At 41.3% G+C, this 18,806-nt stretch overlaps 1 protein-coding gene across 2 annotated transcripts in view; it reads left to right on the top strand.

The window, feature by feature from the left end:
• arrdc1b (arrestin domain containing 1b) overlaps positions 1 to 18,806 on the top strand; it is a 40,688-nt gene that overhangs the window by 12,005 nt on the left and 9,877 nt on the right. Inside the window, exons 1-3 of one of the 2 annotated variants that reach the window (XM_084572342.1) lie at positions 7,260 to 7,324; positions 8,267 to 8,377; positions 14,627 to 14,677. In XM_084572342.1, the coding sequence (XP_084428468.1) occupies positions 8,311 to 8,377; positions 14,627 to 14,677 (118 nt within the window). In that variant the 5' untranslated portion in view covers positions 7,260 to 7,324; positions 8,267 to 8,310. Of the gene's footprint in view, positions 1 to 7,259; positions 7,325 to 8,266; positions 8,378 to 14,626; positions 14,678 to 18,806 lie in introns of those variants that run through there. The other variant, XM_084572341.1, reaches the window with a different exon arrangement.

Raw genomic sequence — 18,806 nt, 5'->3', positions numbered from 1 at the left:
AAGCTTGTTATAGTTGTCCAGTCTTAACACACATACAATGCTTTGGGAGTTTCCACGTCTCATTATGCTGGAATTTGTAAGTGACGTTCAGTGAGCCTTTTGTGCATGTGAGGAATGTTGATCAATTCAGCCAGAAGTTTCTGATGCCGTTCACACTCCTGACCCACTTCAAGATGAAACCCAAGTCGCTGTGAGGAGTTGGTCTATTTTGCCTGAGAGCTCAAGGGTTTCCTTGGGCCTGCTTTGATCTTGTAAGGTCCGAGCCTTAAACAAACTCACAGAGGCTTCTTTGTGTTGCAGGCCGTCGGGAGAAAGTGGACTCGGTGTAATCAGTGTAAATAGGGGAACTACCATTATCAGCCCAACTTCCCTGCATGCTTCCCCACTGACCGCCAAGCAGACTCATTTTCCCACGTACTGACGCAATAGACAGCAAGCTTTGAGTTAACGGTTTTATCCCATGGACTGGAAAGCTGCCTTTATCTCATTTTCTGCTTTACACACGTAAATAACGTAATAATACATAACTAGTGGATACGGTATTTTCTTGGGAAGGTATGCTCTTAGGGACAACATTCCTGCGTAGGGAGAGGGTTGATGAGAAGAGCTGAAGTGGCCAAACGGTTATGAGGAAAAGGTTGTCCTATGGGAATAGAAAGGAGGTCATGGGGAATCAACAAACAGCATGAAGACAGTAGCCACAGGAAAATGATATTGTTGACATTTCTGATTAGCTGACAGATGGGTAAGATTGTGTATGAAATCAAATTCAGTCCAGAAATTGTAAATTTGCACACAAATAAATGTAAATAAGATTTGTAGAGGTGTAAAAGAATCTGCAAATATACAGCAGCTCCAGATCAGATAGGCCTCTAAGTGATCTTTTACCATATGACACTCCTGCTGTGTTTGAATCTGCAGGTGGCAACCGGCCCTGATCTCAGACTTTTTCTGCAATATTGCACATTGGCATAAAACAGCAATCTGTGCTTACCTTCCTAAGTTTATCTACTTTCGCATTTGTACCACACCTTTCCGCACCCTCCACGACCCATCCTACCTACATCAGAGAACACTTTGATACAATAAAACATAGCCGTCATGTTTAAGGAGCTAGTCTAGCAAGGCTATCTGTTACACCATCTTCTCTGTCTCACCGTCTAGATTTGTGGAATCTAATGAGTAGTAGCACCGAGATCATCTCCGCCTACAGGCATTTTCATTGAACCGTGGCAAAGACCTGGACAGACTCCAGTTATGGCAACAAATCCAGGCAGCTGCTGAGTCAGAGTATGCTCTGCTGCTGGCTGTCCTCTCACTGAGCTTCCCTCAGGCTGCAGGCTGTGGTTTACTGTGGAGAGAATCGGCCTCGGGCGTGGATTCCTGTAATGGCAGTTTCAAGGTGGCTGTCAGCGTCACAAAACCAAACTAAATCTTGGGAGCAGAGTCCGCAGTGTAGGATTTCAGTCTGTGAGCTTCTTGAAGTTCGTGTAAAGGCTTAGAAATGCAGACCTAGGTGGTCAGGATATGAATCATCAGTGTAACATCCTACTTGGATTGACGCCTGATCCAAGAAATTTCTCTTGAATCCTGCCACACCGTAATGATAGGAATTTGTCATGACTCTTTTGTTATTGAGAATACAGTTGCGTGATGGAGCGTTTGCATCCTGGTCAGTGGTTTGACCGGGTTAAGCGGCCATCTCTGTGTGTTCACAAACACAACATGCATGGGGACTGCAGAGTTGGAGTCTGAGTCTGAATCGAATAGCCGTTTCTTCAAGCGTGCTAAGAGGAAAAAGGATTCCATGACAGCATACAGTGGAGCTGACGTAGTGGAAGCAGTCACCCCAGACACGTGGACGAGATCGTCATGCTTTGGATGTTATCTCCACCGACTCATTCTTTGTCTGGATTCTGCCAGTCACATGCGATTACAAAAGAGCTTACCTGTTGCTTAATATTTCTATAACAGGCTTCCTTTAAAAACAATTCTACTGACTACTGACATCGTTCAGTCATTACAACGCACCCAGACTTGTTCTTATAATCCATCCATTCTCTTTATAATCCATCAGTGCGCCACTGTTGTGTTGAACCCATTTTTCTATTTTTATGTCGTGTTTAGGTGAATGACAGTGCTCATCAACCACGTTGACCTCAAATGCTGCCTTCACATGGAGCTTGTGTGCCTGTGGTTATGACATGGGAAGTCAGTACACAAAATGGTTGGCGTTCAAGTCGTAACCTCATGAGAACCCTGCTAGCAGATTATTTTTTTTTTGGCCTGTTTCTTCCTTTATTTGCTTGTGCCAGCGATGAGAGACAGGAAATCATAAGGTTAGAGACAGGATGTGACAAGCAGCCGAGGGTGCAGGCTGGAATCAACCACACCCTTAGTTTATCATGCACCCACTAAACCCCTGCTAGGCAACTGTCGACGTCTAGAACTCCTAGGTTAACAGTTAAGCAAGCTAACGGCTGAATAACCTAATGTAAGGATTGCAAAAGCATAATGAGTAGATGAGGCCGTTTGGAATATCAATATGCAAGGAGACTTACATCTACCATTTCTGAAAACCTCAGCAAACGTGACTCGTGAAATCAGACCTCACCAAAAATACCACCGTAAATACCACAGGAGAAAGCCAGTTGAACAGACTTTTCTGACGGCAAGCACGACTCCATTAGAAAGCAGCAAAAGACACAAAGAGTTTATTTACAAATGTGAATGGAGAGATTGATGGTGTGCTCTAAGAATTTGGAAATGTACAGGTACAGGAAGTTATGTTCAGAGAGGAAGGTGTGAGCAGATATTTGAAGTTCATCTGAAGCCTCCGAATACAGATTTTCTTTGGATTCCTTGGTGTTCCGTAGGACTTCTTAAAATGTCACGAGTGATATTGCATGGCATTAACTTAACTTATTGACTAGTGGTGTTAGTTAGCATGTTCACTGAAGTTTTATTTCGAATAAAAAAGTGAATCCTGCAGTGGCCGAGAGAGCCCAACACACTGCAGCTTGAGGAAACACATGCAAATAGACAGAACACAAGCATTAGGAAAAAGTTTAGGTGCACTGCAAAAACTTACAACACCAACAAACAACACAAAAACGATGATTTGATTTTGATATGATTTGATTTGATCAACTGCCTGGGATTAGATGCACTTGTCGTTTGAAGCTTTAAGACTTTTGGAGTTGCTGACGTTTAAAGATAAGATAAGATAAGATAAACCTTTATTTGTCCCACAGTGGGGAAATTGGTGATTGGAAGTGAACAGAAACACAAGTTGGTTTTCTCCCTGTTATTATTATTATAACACCCAGTTCTTAATAAGCATTACTTCATAGGGTCATGGGAACAATTCTGTGTACTCTTCTGGATTACTGTTTGGATTTCCTGTTACTGATTCTGTCAGACTGATTTTTCCCCTCTGCCCGAAATTGTATCCCCTCCTTATAACCAGCAGCCTCTGTCCTGCTGTCAATTGTTTTAGTTTTGACGTACTTCTGTTAATGTCTAATAACTCTGGATATTATGGGGGATCTTCTTCAATCATGGCAAAAGTTATAGGGGGACACGCATTGCCTGTCCTCATCTTTTACACAAACTAATTGAAGAACAAAAGCTGCTGTCTAGGTGTTAGAGTGGCTCGATCTTTCCTTGCTGTTTGCACCAAAAATAAACTTAAATCAATTTTATACACATTCTCAGTATACAGAAACATGTAGGTGTTGAGCACAAGTGCAAAAATTAAAAATAAATACGATTTTTTTTTTTATATTGGACTGAAGTTGAAAAGATGTGCAGTCACCTGATAGAATTACCTTATTTTTCTATGCGTTTAATATTTATTCACGTAAGAGTAGATGAAGAAACTAGAACTGGATGGACATTTAGTAATATATTAATGAATAATTCTCACTATAGTCCACCTTTAAATGAAGTAATCCTATACTAGAGCCTGACAAAAGTCTGGAGTTAATTTTCAGGACTTGTGGTGGAACGTGGTGACACGTCATCTGTGTCTGGATGTGCGTCTCATCAAGTGCATCATTACCACTCTTGATCCATCTGGATCCATGTGTCTGTGGAGAGGTCTGGCCATTATTCAGCTGCAGGCAGACAGACAGTTAGTCTCTCTGCCGGAGCAGCTCTTCTCTCGTGACAGAACTATTCTCTATTCAGCTCTGCTGCAGCTGCTCTTCCTGCTCTTCATGCTACTGCTGCTGCTGCTGCTGGGGATTTTAACAGATTACCCCTGCGCTGACCTTTCATGGATTGAACTCTTCATTTTTCCACAACAGACAACTGTAAATATCTCGTTGCAGTAATGGCCCTCTTTCCTGTCATATGTTTGTGCTTCAAATGTCTACTGTAGTTTCCTGTGAAGTGCGATGACTCCAGAGAGCTCACACTTTATTTTAATGACATGGAGTATAAAGGTATTGTTCTTTTCAGCAAATGAGGCAGATGGCCGGAGGAGCAGATTGCAGAGTTTAATTAATGACCAAATAAATGGACATTTGTCTGCATGGCTGAAGGGCACCGCCTCCTTTTCTGAGCTGCAGATTTTTTATTTTTTTTGTACCGGCAGCTAAGGTCCCTCCACTTACCCAAAACTGTGCCAGCAGCCCTGCCGGTGTGGAGAGCTCAGCCATCTGCCACTTTGAGAGCGAGTGAGTGAGTGTGTGCGTGTATGTGTTTTTTTTTTTTTTAATGCCAGCACAGAATTCTGCGTGGTTTGTGAGCCTGGGATTGGTCAAACACAGCTGGTGGCATGAATTTTAGACTGGTCTGTGTTTATGTCTCTTACGGACACAGTTCTCATCAAACTGCAATTCTTGTTGAGTATAGTGCCCAAATTGTTTGGGCTGGTTTTGGCTGGTTTGGGCAATATGATGGTGACCGGGAGACATTTTGTCTGTGGAAGGGAAGCTTTTAAATAAGGACACCAAGGAACATTACAGAGCCCAAATACAGCTGCACAGAGCCACTAATGTAATCATTTACATTACTGTCATTATCAATTAAGGTTGTTGCATTAATACATGCTGTATGCTAATTAATAATGTATCAATTAGCATTCAGTGTTGAGTATGATTTACTTGATTGTAACTGTATTATTATCTACAAAATGGCGCTTAGAGCAGCTTCAATGGAAATCTACTTAATTTAGTTTTGACGGTCTATATGCATATAAACGAGCCTCCTCTGGAGCCTCCAGGGAGTCGATGTTGAGTTCTTGTAGGCGAACCAGCAGATGAGGACACAATGACGACTCCCAGTCACTGACTACCAACCAAGAATGAGACAAAAACTCACTGTAATAGTGACGCTGCTGTATCATTGTTTTGCGATGCATCTTCTCCGCTGAGGTGCTCGCTCGTAGCATTTGTGTCGCTGCAGTGGGCCGCTTCATTTTGTCAAGTGGTGCGTTTTATTCGGACTCTGTTTAGAGAATGACCACACTTTCAAAGATCAGGTTCGGGATTTATCTGCCATTTACAGTGCAAAATAATGTAATTATGCAGTCAGTGAGCAATTCCACTGACATCTGTTTCAACTGTATTATCAACTGAGACTGACAGTTTTTTTGGGGTCTGTTTGTGAGTTGTGGAACAAATAAATCCCAAATATTCAGTATGATATGTGCTTATCCTCATCACCCAATATTCCCCTTGCCATGTGCAAAAAGGCTGGTACCAAATCCAAGAGTGTAGCCTTGTTTATCTTCTTACTAGTTAGATTTTAACTGGCTTAAATCACAATGTGGTAATTTAATGTTTTTTATTGCTGGGATAATGTTGTATCGCTTCATTAATTACTATTTATTATACTATTCTTAATGGTAATGTAAAAATGGAAATGTAAAAAAGGAAAGAATAAAGGACAGACAGGTGGCAGAAGAATATTTTCAGCAGTATTAGCTCGAATTTTCTGTCTGTTTATCGAGAAATAATGTTGTGGCTGCACCATCTTTCTGTTTAATCCTCTGGCTTCTGTCACAGTTTTGGTGTGTGTGTGTGTGTTCGTGTGTGTGTTTGTGTGTGTGTCAGGAGGTTTTCATTTCCTCGCAGACAGATCAACTGAGAGACGAGGGGGACAGAGGGAGGGGTTGGTACAGAGAGGCAGAGGCTTGTTGTGTTCACACTACAGACACGCAGGGCCGTTACTGATGCTCTCATGAACATTTTTCCTCATTGTTAATGGATTGCTGACGTCAGCCGCAGCCACAGCCTCAGTGTGAAGACTTTTGTGCAGGCTGAAGATAATATTACACTGTCAAAGTTTGAGATGAAGATAATATCATTTCCTGTTCTCTGAGCGGCTGCACAAGAGAACATCAACTTCTCTTCCACTGGATTCGGTTAAAAAAAAAAAAAAAAAAAAAAAAAGTACATGCTCTTTGTTCACTTGCATTCATGCATTCTGCTGTAACATCAGTCATCTCGATATGACATCAGTTTTGTCAAACCTGTCACTAGAGTCACTTGCCCCCACAGCAGAGTGCTGATCTAAGTCAACACAACTGGTGAAGCGCAATCAGTGCTAGTCTAAACCAGTCAGACCTGAAGCATCCAGGCTTGTATTTGCAATCACCTCTTCACCACATCTCCACAACAAGGTTACTCCTCCTCTTTTCCATCTGTTGACACAAACACTCATTCACAGCCTGTCTGACAGATTATTTATCACTGCGGCAGAATGCACATAAACAAACGGCTGAGGCCAGTAATGATTTACCGGGGTGTTTCTCTTAGTGCGTTATTTTCATGCTAATCAGTGTGTATTGTGCTGCTAGCCTGTATTTTCCATGCTGCGGTGCCCAAACTTTTATTTTTCTCATTTAAAATGAAAGTGGATAAAGGAAGTGTTTACAATGTGGGAAATGATTGTTAAGTCCCTTTTGGCTATTAGCTCAAGAGTCAAACAACAGAGAGGGATTCTGTCATTCACAAGACAACTAATTCAACACTTCAACACAGGAAATTATTATTAGGGTTAGTTGTAAGTTGTCTGGTAGAAGGCAGTTCACATAGAAAGTTTGTAAAACGTGTCTACATTAAGTATTTTATGTAAGTAAAGTTAAGTACCTTTTGAGACTATTAGTTGAGTAAAAGATACATTGTATTTTTAGATTCCCTGTTCAGACTTGGTACATGCGTCTTGACCGAGTGATCATATCACAAATGGCGAACTCAAAGTACAGACGTGCCCTCGCCCAGTGACGCATTGAGAAGACACTTTCGAGATCTGATCACTAAAACCACATTTTGAGCTGGTTTGTGATGACATTCCTGCAGCCGTGTGAACCCACGTGAGTTCTATTATAAATATGACCAGAAAATGCACAGCCAGTGTAAGTGATGTCTGTTCAGTAGTAATGAGAACCTTTTATTTTGTAAATAGCCTCTCCCAGTAGGTTTTTACAAACTAAACAAACAATTAAATCTGAACAAGGAAACATTTACAGGTGAAATTATTATATATGAGTAGGCTATGTTTAGGTCCCTCTTACAAAGTAGCACATGGTTCATGCTGGTATATGCAAATTAGCCATGTGGAGTTAAGTCACTATTTCCCCAACAATGGCTCATGTTTGCCTTTATTACTTTTATTCTCAGCTTTGTGTAGGTCCCTAAATAACTAACATCAGGGTGGAGATAAATAACCCTAAGGTGTGTGCTTTCAGTGAGTGGGAGAGACTTGACATGTTCCACAATTTGTATCGTGGATGGGCACACAACAAACTGTTGTGCTGTTCGTGGCTTGCAACTGAGCAATTGACTTCTTTCTCTTTCTAGTAGATGTGTTTACCTTTCCTTTAATTTTATGGTCACGTTTGACTGCATGAATGCACCTGAAAACACTGTTAGCAAAGAGAAGAAAGCAGGGTAGTTAGGTACATGAAATAATTGCATAGGAAAAAAAACATCTATGTTGCACCTACCACAAAGACTGTACAAACAAAAACAAAATGTTCCGGGTTATTAACATCCCAAGGTCCAGAACTTCGACATGCATCCTAATTTTATACTGCAAAAGTGGAGTAAATTAGCATATGTGCATTACTGTCCCCTAACCCTAGACATACAGTACTGGTGACTACTACAGTGAGCCATATGATCTGGGTATGAATGCTTATGAATGCTGATTGTACCCCTTTCCACTGAAGACAACCAGATTCATTACATACATAGTACAGACCAGTTATTTTCACACAATGATTTGACTCCTACTTTCTCTCCTCTGTCCACAGCCATCAAGGTGAACTGCCATGGCTCATGTGGGATCTCCAACAAAATGAACGACGCCTCGTGGAATATGGAGGAGCAGTACTTCAACAGCATGTTGTCTGTTGCTGACAAAGGTGAAGGGCGGCTTAAAGTTGCAAAATATTTGCATAATCACACAATCAAACGTCAAGCAACTGGACTTTTGTTCGTAAGGTTTTAGTTTCACCACTCATTTTGGGGGATTCTTCTGTTTTAAATGCGTGGTAGGGTTTTTATCGGGAACATCTGTGGGTGGTGCACACTTGAAACTCGCATGACTTGAGTCTGTAAACGGCCGGATACTCACCTGCGAAATACCCTAGTCATGTGAGTGTGACGTGTGCACCACCCACAGAAGTTGCTGATACAAACCTAAACTCCCCATCAGCCGTTAAGAACTGAACAGACTCTTGCATGAGAGGGGAAACGTCAGAACAAGTTGTGTTTATTTTCTGGATATGCCATGATCTGGATGACTAAAAATCTTCACAGACATTTATAGTAGACCGTGCAGATTTGCTGATGACATCCCATATATGAAGTCAACTGATTTATTTCCCCTTTTTTTGATAATGTAACTGGCTGAACCTCCATATCCCTGTCACAACAACACTGTATGATCTGACTGAAGGCTCCCTGCTTTTCACCTCATTTGGTTTATGGGAAATCTGCTGGAGCAGGCTTAATCTCACGACGGCAGCTGCGGGGTTTTGCCGCCCTGTAGTGAAGAGTTAAAGCCTGTCAGAGTAACAGTCACATGCAGGGATGGTCCAGCCTCCTTCTCTGCATGCTTCCTCTCCAATGTGAGACATAGTCATATGCGTCCAGGAGCGTCCAGTGTTGCGGTTGGACATGCATTTTTTTATTTTTTTTTATTTTCGCTGCCGGTCTCTGTGTAACACTATGCTCTGCTGCACTAAGGTCGCTTTCGCCTGCGTAAATGACAGCTTACAGGAGCTTTTGTTGTGAGTTTTGATCTTCCACCTTTTGCATATGTTCCCAATACCACCTAGAGCCAGGAGGTGAAATGTGGCGTACATGCATGAAATCTGCTGTAAATGCAAAACCCTCTGTGGAAGTTAATGACAGTCATTGGAGCATGTAATCCTCACTGGTTAAAACGTCATAAAACGGTTCAATGTTTAACTGTCAGGAGTGCATCCACCAACATGTTCTATAAACATTAGCCTACAAATGTATGGCTGGAAAGTACACTTAGTGTGGCACATGCTAGTACTTGTTTGTATTATATGCTACTTTATACCTCTATTTCACTACAATTCAGACGTAAATATTGCTAGTTTTACTTTTGATAGTTTAACTTTATAGCTAACCTGCATATTGTGTTATGCATGTAAGGTAGCTTGCAATAGTGTGACCAGCTGCAACTGTTGAATCCTGATTGTTGATGTACCATAACACAATAATATAGAATACAATATTTGGAATACACTGATCTCACAGATCGGGACAGCTATAGAGGAAGCTGTAGAGTTACCTGTCAGTATATTCCAAATATTGTATTGTATTGTGTAGCTTTCAGCTAAAGAGGTAGATTCCAAAAACACAACTTCAAGTATACTTTTGAATGTGGGTCTTCTACCACTTCTACTACTGCTACTATTGATTTATGTTTTATTCTCTTTCTGTACTTACTCATACTCAAGCAAAGGGTTGGAACTTGTTAAGCTTTGTCCACATACAAAGAGATTTGCTCTGCACAGTTGGTTGTTAGTAAACCCTGCAGGCCCTGGTTGCTTAGGTAACCCTCTTGTATATTTGCCACCCAAAATGTTTGACAGGAAAACAAGGTGGCCATAAACAGACGTAAACAGCCAGCTCCTCTTGCTGTCACTGATCTCTAACAGTAAAATAAGAACCACCAGAGACACCACCGCTGCGTGTGGCATCACCCCACACTCTAGTACCACTATCAGCGCACACTCAGACTTAGATTTAGGCTTAGATAGACTTTATTGATCCACAAGGGAAATTGCTTGGTCACAGCGGCTCAGATGCACATAAAAAAAAAACACTCTTGAAAACCACTTGTAAAAAGAAAAATAGGTGGTAGTTTAATAAAATGCAAATAGAATATAAATAAATAAGAATTAAAATAAACTCATAGTCAAATAAATAAAATACTGTAAGCACAAAATGTACAAGATTTGCATGTGTACAAATGTACAAGAAATAGAGACAGAAGTAAATATACACATATGACACCAAATTTGTGGTAGGAGCCACAGTGGTGGACGGTGTTTCCCTAAAAGTTTGGGAAATTCTTTGAGTTTACATTACTTCAGTTAGGTACCTTCCTCTCGTGGCTACAATTTCCTCAATTCCACTAACGTTCCAAAGAAGCAGTATTTATGAAAACTGCCAACGGTGGGTTAACAGGGATGTTTCAATGATTTTATTTCCCCAAACTAGAAACAAAACTGTAGATGTGGCAAGATATGGTAAATTTGGATGAATTGGCCCTTTAGTGTCACATCTGGCAGGTGAATAAACATGCAAGGAATTGGTTAATTCCAGTTATTTAAAAGCACATCTGTGATCTTTATAACTCTTCTTGTCCGCTTTGTCTTTCAAGTTGATTTTCTCACAGCTTGTGGGAGCGAAATCAGGACTTTTTTTCAGTATTTTTAAACCACTGTCAAACAGGATTTCTCAGGGAAGTGAGACTTCGACCACGGCGCAGGCAGAGAGTGGTTAAAATGGATCAAGAGGCACAAACATGAGCACTGCCAGCCCACCCAGCATCCTGCAGGCCTGTTGGCAAACTACTCAAGCCCCTGTGTGAAAGAAGATTATATATTTTCAACAAATGTGCCAAATATAGTAAACTTACACCAGAAAAAACATTCAAAAATAATCACATTATATGGCACTAACTGAAACAGTAGGGCTGGGCAGATTTAAATCTTTAAAATAGTTCATTTGTTTGTGTGTAATTTGCCTTTGTGTGCTTTTTGTTAGATGAAAAATGGCTCATATCAAGATTCAAGATCTTTGAGGCAACAGTAAAACTCAACACCTCACTGCCCACATAGTGTAGTGTAAAACGCCAGGCACACACCAAACCGAGGAAGACATAAATAATTCATGACGCGCCCTCCCTTACCCCACTTCCCTTTATCTCTGCCATTTTTTCCGTAGCCCATTCTCTTCTGAAAAATGGGCTTCTTTGCCCCCGAGGGCCGAGTGGCACGGGGAGAACGGGACGGCAAAGGGTGACAGAAGACCACCGCGCACACTCGGACACACTCTTGCACAAAGCAGGCGACGCTCACCATGGCTGACTGATAATGTGGTATGCCACAGATGTTTGACGGTTAGAGGAGGCCAGCCCAGTGATGTCAGCGGCCGCTCTTCATCCTGTCACTGTTCTCAGTTAATGACCTCCCTCTGCTGCAGGAGGGCTGTTTTTTCAGCGGAAATGGGGTTTTAGAATCTGACAGCTTTATATTTCAATGATTGTGCATATACATACATCTGCACAAACAGTATATCTGTGTGAAAATGAATTTAATTTGGATAATTTATGTCATCTTTACAACCTTTGTGCTTCAATCGAAGCACTTCACTTGAAAGGTTGAGCTGTGTATTACATTGTTGTAGATTTAAATAGAAATCTACGTTAAGTTCTTGCACAGTTGCTCTTATGACAAACAGTGTCAATGTAAAAAAGTGCTGGCCTTTCCTGAACTAGCTATCCTATGGACTGGTTTTTGGTATTTACAGTTATTAGACTGTCAGTATGAACCCGCATGAGCTTTTCTTACTTACAGTACACGACCTGGGCCTAGTTTATATCTCTAAAGCCATGCATGTGTTGGTGTCCTAATCGAGGCTCCAAATTGATATGTAAAAATTCATTGGGTTTCCTCCTACTTGGGGTTTTCCCTGCAGTTTGTCACATTCGGCTTCATCCTTGTGAAAGAGCATCTGTACTTCATTTCTTGGAAGTAGTTTTAGCGTACGTTACTTTATTGAGTAGAATTATTTTGAGTGTGGATCACTCTGACCAGTAGGTGTTATAAGGCTACCGTGGTTTGAAATCTTAAACTTGCCTCAAACTTGCTAAATATGATATCTAATCATATCTACATCTCTTTTAATGCATTTCCTTACTTGTGATTTTAAAACGTGAAATGTCTAAGTCTCTCTGTACTTGAGTTTGCCCGGCCCCACGCTGCTGAGCACATGCAGTGCTTGCACAGTGCTCGTCTGGAGCTTGACTGCTTCCGTTGGCAGTAAACATGATGCAGATGAACACACATACCGCCTGAGCACTTCCCCCAGGAAGCTTAGACTAATGGAAAAAGTTGGGCCCATCCCTAATGAGCTGAGACGTGTTGCTGTCTGGAAGAATTTAATTGGACCGTCAGCTCCTTTAGAAAGTGATTAAGCTGGTCGGCCAAAGGTGCTCTTACTGTAACGGGGACGGCCTTTATTGTTCCATGTGCTCTGGTTATAAATTCATTAATTTAACTGAGCTTATGGAGTAAACACTGTATGTAATCAATGCAGCGGGGGCATAATTGGAAAATTAGTTGATAATTGATAATTGCAGGGAATGAATTGGGTAAAACGAGTGATTGGTTATAAGTCTTGTGATTGTGAAAGTCTAGTGATGAGAGGATTTCTCAGACCATGTGAGGATTTCCATTTTAGTGTTATATAAGACATTTAGGGCTGAGAGATATCGGAGAACTTCAGAGGGAGGAATCAGAAATTGGTGTTTACAAAGTTTGCCACTGGGACCTGGTTTCCTGGTTTTCTCCATGGTAAACCTTCTCATAGTGGTAAACATTCACATAATCGCCCAAACTCAGTGTGGGCTTCTGGGTGAATCACTCCAGCCGGCTGCAGTCCTTGCTGAATACTGCAAACAGTGTAATAGTCAAACAACTGAGATGAAAGGGTTTCTGTTTCATGGGTGAATAAGGTTAGTCAGAGAAAATGTCCTTATAGGGCTTCAAGATTCAGTACACTTCCTGTCGAGGTTGGTAGAATGTTTCCGCAAACACAGCAAGGCCTGCTTCATTTCACCTTGTGTCGTCTAATAACATCAGAAATTTGAAGTTTGCAGAGTGATACTGTGGCATATCAGAGGTAGCCTGGATACCAGCCCTACTTTCCACACCCATAACATTTTTGAGGGGGAAAGTTGGTCTGGAGTCACTCTGTTGGGAACTGATTTACATGATGATGGACAGAGGAGTTACAGTGACGTTGTGATCCGTGTCATCTGATTGGTTGTGGGACTATCCAGTTGTGTGCATAGGTTTTTATTCACTGTATCAGTTGAGACTCACCCGTTAATGAAATCCCAATCGCTTGTTACCAGACTCATATCCCAATAGTGTGACTATGCCAGGCGACATTAGCAGTATTTTTTCTGCACTGCTTTATTTTTTTCTAGCATCAGTGTCTGTCTTTCTCTGCACAAAATAGTAATGTATAACTTTTCTGAATACCTGAAAGAGTGGATAAGATATATTCTGTTTTTCTACACTCAACAGGCGTCATGAAAAGACCAAAACCAACAAGAAGTGTCAAAGTTCTTTATCACTTTATCATCTTTGCGCTGTTGTCAGAGAACTATTAGGAAGTCATCTGCGAGCCACACATTTGCACTGGGTGACATTTGCCTTCCTTATGCGCTGCAGCTTATTTTGAGTCACTAAACACTGTCCTGCCGCTGCTGCTGCTGTGGCTGATAAGCACTGGTACTGAATGTTTTTTTCATCTGCAGACAAAAATAGTCCCAGACAAAATCCTGATGTACCTGTTTGGGCAGATTTAGCTATAAACTACGTCGGGCCATCTGTTTGAGAAAGAGTTTTTTACAATATATTTTTGATAAGATACACATCTTCAGTAGGAACAAATGGGCTTGGCCTGAATGATACTTGCAGTACAGAGATAAAGAGGCATAGAATGATGTCACACTGAGTCAAAACTTGGCACAGTAATAGTGACCTCTAAATGCTTAACTGGCCCTTGAAATTTGCCAACTACTCTCATCTGTTTTCACACTCCTAACACCTTATCACTTCCTGTGACGCTGGCTGATCGGTTTCAGTTGCATGTTTCCGTCACTAGAAGAGAATATTGTTGACCCAGTTGTCTTTGAACAACAAAGCCTGTTGGTCTGAGAAACTCCATCCCACTGGGAAAGTAGGTGAGCCCCACAGGCACGGTGCCTCAGTGGGCCCTCTAATGTGTACTAAGGGTGTACATGCGATGTAGAAATAAGTATGAACCCGTCCACTGTGGATGTCATTTTCAGTGTCCGTTCTGCTGTGTAGCTGATAAAGCCTTTTGTTTTACAGGAACCCTGGTGCCGGGCGAACACAGCTTCCCTTTTCAGTTTCTCATTCCAGGTGAGTGTAACCGTTTAACCCAATTCCTCCATGTCGGGAGAACGCCCCCTGTTCCTGTAAATGTTTTCTCATGCACCTGTTTTATCAAAGATCCAGATGACGTCGGTGAAAGGAGCATGCAGGTGTGACAGCTTGGAAATAGTTTTACTCTAAGACCTTTAACTCTAATAACCCAGACAGGTGATACCGCAGATGTGTGCGAACAAACATTGCGTTGGTTAATGTTTAAGAGATTTGGGAAAGGCCTGCTGGTTGTGTTAATGCGTCTTTATTTCCACATGCCACTCAGTCCCGTTTTTTATTGCAGCTAAATCAAGGCTTTCTTGTATGCTAAAGATAAATGAGTAAAACCATGAAAACGACACAAAGATCTGCCGAGGCATACTTGCCACCCGTGAAGGCACACCCTGCTCAGTGTCTGCCTGGTATCTTGCACTCACTCAGGCATGAGCTGAAGCACAGGGGGGTTGGGATATTTTTAGTTCCCTCTCCTGTTGTGCAGTCACTGTTTAATTGGTCTTCATGCCTCCATGCTTCGTCCTCCCCGCCTCTCAGGTCCCTACACTTGAGAACATCAGCACGGGGCATGTTAACTATCATGTAGTGATAAGTGACTCTTTGGAAAATCAAGTGTCTCCTACTGCCCCCTGCTGGTACAGTGAACACACTGACACAGTCCTATAGGAACACAGGTATCTTTAAAACAGAAATGAAGCAGATTAAGTCTACCCTTATAGCACATATTTGTATTTCATAAGGTTATATGGATCTGGAATAGATGTACTTTTTTATTTAACCAGAGATTTAGTTCATTAAATGATGGCAAAATAGGATTTTTCCAGATATCCTTTAAAAATACCCCCAGGATCTGTTTCTTATCAGGATTACCACAAAAACATTGAAGTTAGGTAACCAGAACTAGGTCAAGTGCACCAGTGCCAGCTCAAGTATGGGTGACTAATGACACCTTTGGTTTAAGAGTCAAAATAATATAAGTAAGCTTTTCGGTCATTGAGTCATTGAGTTTTTTTAACATTGTTTCTTGTTGAGTGTACATAGCATTGGGCTGGGCTGGTTATAATGACAACATTTTGTTTTCACTGTTAACGCACTCAACAAACACACTGACGGACACAAATGTACATACACACACGCCCTCACAAGTGTACACTGTATTGCATACACTTTACCAGGGTCAAGTACAGTCGCACTGCAGTAGAGTGGGTTTTTGTGTGCCAGTAGAATATCTTTGAAAAGCTGCAGCTAAGGTTGCCTTCATAGGTTTGGTGCTGTGGTACTCATCTGTTCCCTTGGTCAGAAATCTCCGAGTCACAGTCACAGTAGGAATCCCCCCTTTACTTCTCAAACAGTGCTAAACAGACACTTATAACAAACAAGTGTCCCCTGGTGAGTAGTGTGGAGTTCATGCACAGATATTCCCAGAGACTGCAACATTGTGATGCTACTAGTATCTAGTACATTCTGTCTTAGTAGAGTTGTTCTGTGGTGTGGTTGAACTGCCCCTAAAGGTTGAATGTTTGAGATGTTACAGACATCCGACTTCCAGCATATCGGCGACACTTTTCTGAGCTAAAAGGCCAGCTAACAGCCAGCCAAACTGCACCGCCGACCTGTGCAGTTTTATGAGTTTAACATGAATGGCCTGTTCATTCGGATATGATGTGGGTGATCCGATCACGTAAAAGACAGGTGTGAACACCCCCAGGATGCATTGAGATGTGAGAGATCCATTCTCTGACCACATTTGGAGGTGGTCTGGGTGGCATATGTCTGCATTCCTTTGGTAGTGTGAACGCAGTGCATCCCGTGTCACATTAAAGACCACCTATACTCAACAGGGGAGCTTCTGCATCAAAAGTGATGTTTGTTCATTAGTCATGAGAGCCTTTTTAAATCACCTGTCCTTGTTGCTGTTAACTAATTAAATAATAAATACATCTAATCAAAAATTAACAAATTAAAGTATTTAATATGAGTACACAAGTTTATTACAGCATGCGGTTAATTATTGATGCGGAGCCTTGTTTGGTTAAGTTAGGTATTTCCGCAATCCTGATGTCTTCATTTACCTTTATTATTTTTATTACCGGCAATTACTGTGCGTAGAGAGACTTCTGGGTTATAATCTGGGTTTTGTTTTTATTTGCATACAGAGCACGAAACTGAGCATTGAGCACTGAGATGCATTTGAATACGCATATTAATGCCAGGTCAGAACACACTACCTACAGCTGGTCACTTGCGATTGGACTGCCCAGGTTGGATCTCAGTGCAGAGTCTGAACAGGCACTAAGTTGCCGTTAAGTGGCATTGGGTGTGGTTTTTATTAGAGCTGTTTTACAAATACTAGTGTGTTTACATGAGCACATTATCAGCCTGTTACTGGTATCGCTATTGGTGCATCCTTAACCAGAATCAAAAGATCATACTGAATTTACACTTCATACCTTGTCAAACGGTCAAGACATATGTGACAGCACTGCCGGGTGTTACACATGAACTATTTGAGAGAAACTGCTACTCAAAAGACGGCAAGACAAAGTCCATGAAGCTTGTTTAAATGCATCTTATAATGTTTATACTGACAGGGTTGAGAACTGTTTTCAAGTGTAGAATTCATAAAACCCACCGCAAATAGCAAAAATGTTGCAGTAGTAGCATCAAACAGTCCGCAGCACCTGAAATACAGTATCATAGTGTTGGTGTTTTAACTGTAAAATTCTGGTGTCCTTGGGCAAGACATTGGACCCCAGTATGCTCCTGATGTGCCTGTCAGCACCAACACGGCAGCCCTGCCACCGCTAGTTTGTAAAAAGGTTTCATAGCGTTCCTAGGATAAGGTGCCCAGAGGGCCTTCATGTAGGTGCTACATGACTGCAGTCATTTAGCTTTAATGTTACCCTGTTATACTAAGAGGTGTTTCTGATATTTTGTCCACCCTCATTAATAGAGATAACAGTTACTTTTACAAAACTTTACATACCTTGATGAAGGCGGAATTCATGTCAGGATATATTTTGATGGGGAGTGCTTAATAAACAGGCATCAGAGAGTACACACATTAAAGTATGTTTGTTAATGTGATTTGGTGTCTCACGTGTGATGTACTCAAGCTCACAAGTATGCAGTTGAGTCAACCTTTGCATGTTTTTTTTAACAAAGCTGTAGATGAAAGGAACAAGTCCAGCCTAGTTATCTGGAGTCTAAGCGTCAGGCGTTGTTCTGGCCTTATCGTGTCTCACACAGGGAACAAAGAAATTCAAAGAGATAAGGAATGTATAGGTTTAAAAAAACACTATAGAAGGACACAGATGAGTCCTTCTCACAACGAATACCCTCAGTTTAGCAGGTAAAACATCCTTTAATTTGTTTCAACAGCTCTAAAGTCAGAATCTAGATTTGTTTATCGTTTTAGTGGAACTCCATATATTTAACTTAAGCACAATTTGGAAATGAAGGTCTATTTTGACTGTCCTGGCAGCAGAAACCACTTTAATGGGGTGATTTTAAAAAATGTCTCAAAGCTTTTAAAGTTTCTTGAGATTTGAATAATATGTATTCTTAGATAGAGTCAGCAAAGTTGATTTGCTGACTCCTGTATTTACTGGTGGTAAGTGCAAATACAAATGTCATACAGGTCACAGAATTCTGGGGATAGCCAATAAAGATGGTCTCCACACAGCAAGGCACAGAGAAAGGAGTTTGTCGACTCAATGAGAAGTTGGAAGTGTGCAGCCTGTCACCTGCAGCTCTTCATGCAACAGCTCACTGTGGCTGCTCCTTCTTGTTCCTTCACTCTGTGAAATAATTTTAACTTATTGGCTGTAAAAAAAAAAAAAAAGAAATGCTTCAAACAAATCACTGTTTTGTGGGTGGGTTTTTGATGAATGATGGCGGTACCTGAGTCAAAACATACTGCATTTTCTGTGAGTGCTTCATTATAACGCAGCTCACTTTTGCTGCTTTTAATGTGGAGCTTCAGCTGCAGGAAATATTCAGTTGGCATAAGCAGCAATCACTGAACCCATCAACACTAACTGAGAATTCTTCATTCATATCACAGTACCTTTTTGTAGGCATTACATTTTTCTGAGAAAGTCACTGCAGA

This window comes from Chelon labrosus (assembly GCF_963514085.1).
Source record: "Chelon labrosus genome assembly, chromosome: 22".
NCBI classification, from domain to species: domain Eukaryota; kingdom Metazoa; phylum Chordata; class Actinopteri; order Mugiliformes; family Mugilidae; genus Chelon; species Chelon labrosus.
Note: the sequence above shows the minus strand (reverse complement) of the source record. Positions and strands in the feature narration are given on the sequence as shown.